At 39.1% G+C, this 6,243-nt stretch overlaps 1 protein-coding gene across 2 annotated transcripts in view; it reads right to left on the bottom strand.

The window, feature by feature from the left end:
- Window positions 1–229: 229 nt before the first annotated feature.
- Window positions 230–6,243, bottom strand: part of LOC143737956 (protein CBFA2T3-like) — a 58,564-nt gene continuing 52,550 nt past the window's right edge. The window contains exons 4-5 of one of the 2 annotated variants that reach the window (XM_077229763.1): window positions 5,998–6,087; window positions 230–555 (exon numbers count right to left, since the gene is read on the bottom strand). In XM_077229763.1, the coding sequence (XP_077085878.1) occupies window positions 325–555; window positions 5,998–6,087 (321 nt within the window). In that variant the 3' untranslated portion in view covers window positions 230–324. The remainder of the gene's footprint in view (window positions 556–5,997; window positions 6,088–6,243) is intronic. The other variant, XM_077229764.1, reaches the window with a different exon arrangement.

Raw genomic sequence — 6,243 nt, 5'->3', positions numbered from 1 at the left:
TATCATATGTATTGGAGCATCGCAATAATATCGTATCGTGATATGAGGGCATCGTTTACATCCCTAAATACGATCATTTTGAGCTTCTGGACATTTCCAATCTGGCAACACTGCCGACACGCCACTCACACCTTCTCTCTCCTCATGGTATCGTTCTGTGTGGCCTAACCTTTACACACACTCCGCTCATTACACTGAGTGTGTGTGCATTTCAAACCCAGACATGAAGAAGGATACCCAGGGTTGTGTTGACATTCACCGTTGCTGTCTACATTTTTTTGCCTTTTGCTTGACTTTGCAGGTATTTATGACTGGAGGTATTTGTTATGAAAATGGTACACAGAAAGACAAGTGTGTGTGTGTGTGTGTGTACCTGTCCGGGGTCCGTCTCTTGCCGTGTTCGTTGAGCTCCAGCATGATCTCGGAGGAGTCGAGTGGAGAGCTGGCGTTGGCGTCCAGCAGGAGTTGTTCATGTTGGGCCAGATACTGTGCCGGGGTTTGCTTGGCCATCCGAGCGCAGTGAAGAAGCTCTCTCTGCAGGAGCGGCAGGTTCGCCTGCAGGACACAACGAGAACGCAAATGTGCTTGAGAAAAAGAAAGCATTTCGTAGTTTGCACAAACACAAATCTTCATTTCCAGACTGAATAGTGTAGCCAGTGGAGCACTCGCAAAACCAGTGTTTCCCGAGGGCATCGTTTGACTATGGTCGCAAGTTCATCGTTATCAGGAGTTCAACCAGTCTGTGTTTCCCAAAACTATCGTTCCAATGAACATTCGCAAACAGCATCGCAGATGTGTGTTTGTAACGACACTCTTGACCTGCGGTTAGAAGCAGAGCTTCATGTTTGCAGGACACGTGGACTCAATAAATCCTGATCTTGAGCAAAATAATCAAGATGGCGTTCAATACAATCTATATCTTTTATTTAGGATACATGCAAATATCATTTATGTCTTTTAGTTTGTCGAGAGATTTAAAGCGTCGTTTATTGAAGATTTTGCATGTGTGAACGTGCTCTACGTGAGAACGAGCCGATGATTGAATCTGGAAATAAAGAATAAATAACTGAGAAAAATGATAAATAGTCCTCAGATGCATGTCTGTAATTAATAGCGAAACATCTAGTATTAATTCGATCTCAAACAGATTCATTAAAAGCAGTTATTACTCCAACACATGTGTGACGTCATTAAGCAACGTGGTTGAACGACCAATTCGCGACAATATAGTTTCGGGAAACAGTCGTGAATAGCGAGTCGATTTCTTCACCGATGCATCGCACTGATAGTGAAGCAGAGTTACAGCGTTTACGGGAAACACACTCCGGGCTGGAGCTGGTTGAGCAGAAACTTGGCTGGTGAAGCTTGTTAACTAACAAGTCTTAGTTAAGTCTTCGCAATAGCGCCTCCTACCGTAAAACTGTGAAAACACGGAAAACCAGGAAATTTCAAAGCGTTGTTACCCCTTACCAGTCGCCCCCCTTTTTGGCAATCGAGTGCAAAATGACATGCCCATAATAAAATGGTTGTTGCTAAGGAGTCCTTCTGACTATACACAAAACCAAGGTATCATTTAAAAGCTAACACTTGACAGTCTACTGTGAAATACTCAGAATTGCTCTAGCAATTACTAATAGAGAGATAAAGCAGCTCAAAAACAATGCACAATTTTTTTGAATGTAAAATTCGGGATCACCAGTGATCCCTGCGGCTCAAGGGGCTAATAAATTAGTGAAAATTCAGTCAATGGCAGGGAAAGAGTTAATAAAGTAAGCCTCTTTGGTTAATCAAGTTAAGATCTCTAGTGGGGATCATCATCGGGTTATGCTGGTTTGATACTGGTCAAGTTGATTTAATAGTAAGATGGTTGATCTAATTAACTACTGTATCATTTTAGTTTTTCTGGTATTTCATGCAGGATACCCTTATGGAAAGAAAATATATTTCCCTATATATGAATGATCAATATATGAAATGGTTTAACAGTTAATTTGAAAATATAATATATTGTGTTAATATTTTACAATATATTGAATAATACATAAGGAATTGCCGCTTTTCATATATAGAAAAATTTGAGACAATATATTTATTAATATATCATAATGTATGTAATCTTATATTCAGTAACACACTTCATAATATATAGATGTACTGTATATGTGATCAGATATGGTAATATATTGCAGATATATTAACTCATGCAGCGTAAACACACACATATAAAGAAATATACAATGTAATATATTTTTTATATATTTATATTTTTAACATTTAATAGTAAGAAGGTTGATCTATAATTTTGCTATAATTTTAGTTTTTCTGGTAAAGCTACTTTAGTCTTGAAGGAAGTCTTGAAAACACAGTAAATGCTGATGAGTATCAGTATGTTGGTCTTTCAACATGGTTTGTGTTAAGAGAGAGAGAGTGTGTGAGATAAAACACACTTTCTGTGGCCCACCGTGTGTTTGTGAAGGTCTACAGGAGGAGAACTCGCTCTCGTTCTCGTTGTCTTTTTCTCTGTGGATGTCAGTATAACACTACACAGCTGGCTGATGATACAGATGTGTAACATCAACACACTGACAGGAGTGTGTGAGAAATGTGCCGGGTGCCATGTACACAGGGCTCTGCTTTGAATAAAACACTCACACTATGAGATATGTCTTGTGTAGTCTATATCTTACTAACATGCGCAAATGCATAGTGGAAGACCAAACATTTTCCTGCTCCATTCTGTGGTCAATGGATTTATTAACTATATAAAACCAGTTATGGGTGATGCATATGCGGTCACATTTTGAGTATGTGGATGTGTTTTGGAATAGTTATTTCTTGCAAAAGCAACTGTAAGTGTAATGCACATTATAATATGTTATATCTGTGTATAAATAATTGTAACCATAGTTGAAATGCATTGTAATATTTGCAGATTCTGAAATTGGTTGTTTGTCGTGCGTTTTAATGCATTATACTTTCTAAAGGTGTGTTCAGTGAATTATAGTGAATTATAAATGTGGTTGCAATTATTCACGAGAACATAAAATGCATAATAAGCTGCATTACACTGCATTAAAAATACTTTTATAATGCATTATACATAAGGGCTTTAAGTAAAGTGTTACCGCACATTATTTCAGCACCCAACAGTTTACAATCTGTCATCACTATTACAATTATAATTCAGTTATATGTTATTTGAATAACATCACAATTATTACCACCAGTAACATTTATAATAATTTGGGACCAAAAATGATTCAGACACTTTGAGCTGATCATGTTTTGCTGAAGTGTTTTTTCTTTCATTTCTAATGCGATCTTTTACACCACAGACTGAACAACATGAAGCATTGCTTGGTAATCGCTTAACCTAAACTGGTATTATCTAATTGTGCAGTTAAATTTAACAGCTGACCGATATTCAACTGTGAGAGTCTAACAGAAGGATGGACGAAACATTGAAATATCAACTGATTCTTCTCATATTTTATTACCATTTTCGAAACTATAGTGAATAAACTGTGATAATGTGAGAAATGTTGAACTCTGAATACATTTTGGTTTTCACTGCATTTCATTGTAGTAGTGCGTTGTGGGAATGTGTCATATGGTTTAGCAATCATTTGGTAATTTTTTTGTTTTGTTTATATAGAAGTGAGGTTTCTTGTATTTGGTCTTTCTGTGGAGTAGCATTCAAGTACGTTTTTACATTGTACTTGGTAACTTGTACACATGACAACAATAAATGACTTGACTTGAATGGGTTGTATGTTTGTCAGACACAGAGATAGCATTTGCACAACTTTTATTCATGGAGTCACAATTGCCACAAATCTATTGCAAAAAAGTATGCAATGGACTTTTCAGTGATTTAATTGAATATTCCGATCATGCACTTTTGTGCATCAATGCAAGGTCATTTGAGGAAGCATCAGAATGAATCTGTGTATGAGTTTGAGCCCTGGATCTGTGTGATGTCTGAGGACAGAAGGGATCAGCGTAAAGACAACAGCGGCAGAGCAACGGAAAGCTGCAACCCGATGCAACATCTGCCAGAAAATCTTCTTTGGCCCACACCACTCCTCTCCACTCTGGGTAAACACAAGTGTGCCAATTTTAATGAATCACAAATGATGGCCATATGGAGCACTAGATCAGCACAGACCAGGAGGGGGATTTGGATTTGGAAGGGGTTTCGGGATGCTTTATCAAATGAACTTCATACATCTACACACAGAAAACCATGTATCTCGGGAAACACTGAGTCTGTTCATGTGTGTTTTGATGCTGGCCGCCATTCATCTACCTTTTTTTTGTTTGTCACTTTGCCTGTCTGTCTCAAAGTCACCCCCCCTCCGTCCCGTCCCATATGGTGCACCATGAGGAAGAGCTCGTCGTACAGACACAGAAAGACTTTAAGAACTCTGGAGGAATAGTCTCAGATTCAGACGGCACACACACCGTCTGATTCAGATTGCACAAAAAAATTGAAAAAGCTCTCAAAATGGAACTTGGTTGGCAGGTTTTATGCACTTTACATGAGTCACGGTGCACAAGTTTTTAGTAGTGCTGTCACTACTGTCACGTTAACGCGTACATTTTTTTCCAGTTTAACGTGTTAAAATATTTAATATGGTGCAGCGTTACTGTACGTACACACCGCCGCCGACTGGAGTGGCAAAGACGTTTTGGCCACCCTGTCAAAGACGCTTGTCAGAAAGTACAGGGAGCTTGTTGACGCTTGTTGACGCTTTGGCTGCTCTGACGTAGCAGCTTTCAATGTTCCAGAGAAGAGAAGTGTCACAACACGAAATGTAAACAGAAAAAACAAGAAATACATTGATAGTAGAAACCTTTTATAATGACAGCATTTTATAACCCTTTTGGTCACATTTGCTCGAAAAAAAAAAGAATAATAATTATTATTATTATTTGCATCTAGTGGAATTGGTCACATCGGTGTTACCGTGAGCAAATGAATTGCATTCCTGCTTAAAACGAGCGTTCGTAAATATTTCCAATAAAAGTTGCGCTCATCTTCAACTGTGTGTCACTGGATCATTATGGATCATCGCGAAGTTGTTGTGTTTGGTGCTGCTGTATTGTATTTGCGGAGAAGACGTCGGACTCGGAGATATTGGGTTCATGACACCCTCCAGGACCGTTATCTATATGGAAACCCAGCAACGGTGATGATTAGCTTCTCCTCCATTTTCTCGGAACTAATGTTTTGGTAGGAACGAAAGTTTACATCATATGCTTCTCCGTAATCAGCCAGCGCGAAGGACGTCTTCTTGGTTGCTGCCGTTTTGCCGCTGAACCGCGTCATAGCTCATTACCATAAAGTTGAGCTACTTTCAACTTTCTGATTGACGCTCAAAACGCGACGCCGATGGATTTGACGCTCCTTGCAGCGGAGAGAAGCCAGCTTCCATTGAAAAAAAATGACTTCCGGAGCTTTGGAAGCTCAAGTCGGCGGCAGTGTGAACATACAGTAAGGAAAAGCTCCTCATACAGTTACAGAAAGACTTTAAGAAGATTCGGACACACACACAGACTTTTCATCCACCGTCTGATTCATTTTGTACACAAAAATTGAAAAAACGCTCAAAATGAAACTTTGATTGGCTGGTTTTATGCACTTTACAAGAGTCAGGGTGCACACGTTTTCAAGTTTGTTGAAAAAATGTCCAATCTGCCGGGAAACAACGTTACCTGGATGCAACAAAGAAGAACTCTTTGATAAACTTTGGATAGCTGGATAAACAAGATATCCTTGAGCACACTTCTTCAGAGTTATATATGATTTTAACCTGTACTTTAGTTCGGTCCCTTTATAGTAAGTCAGACGGCCCTTTCCTTACTACGCAAGGCAATTCATAGAGCTCAATGCAGTGTGGAACTTCATCTAAAGTCCAAATTCTGGCTATTGAAGATTGCTGGAAGTGAAGAACTGTGTCTGTATGAGATAAATGTTTTTGTGCCTGTTCGTACCTTGAGAAATGGAATGACAAAGGGACGCAGGGGAAAGTTTGTGGCTTCCTGAAGTTTGGAGTGGAACTCTTCAATGGTTAGAGTTGAGTTCTGATAAGACAGAAAGAGCAATACATGTAACACTTAGTAGAGAAATGAACTGGAGACAGCACACACAGTCAACATCACTCTTCCCTCGGAATTTTTTTTAGGGGTCCAAGACCCCCGAGGCCAGTTGCATAAACCTCTAAGACTAGCCTTACAAGT

The sequence above is a fragment of the Siphateles boraxobius genome, unplaced genomic scaffold, assembly GCF_051911475.1.
Source record: "Siphateles boraxobius isolate OS27281-9 unplaced genomic scaffold, OSU_SipBor_1 134, whole genome shotgun sequence".
In the NCBI taxonomy this organism is placed as follows: Eukaryota; Metazoa; Chordata; class Actinopteri; order Cypriniformes; family Leuciscidae; genus Siphateles; species Siphateles boraxobius.
Note: the sequence above shows the minus strand (reverse complement) of the source record. Positions and strands in the feature narration are given on the sequence as shown.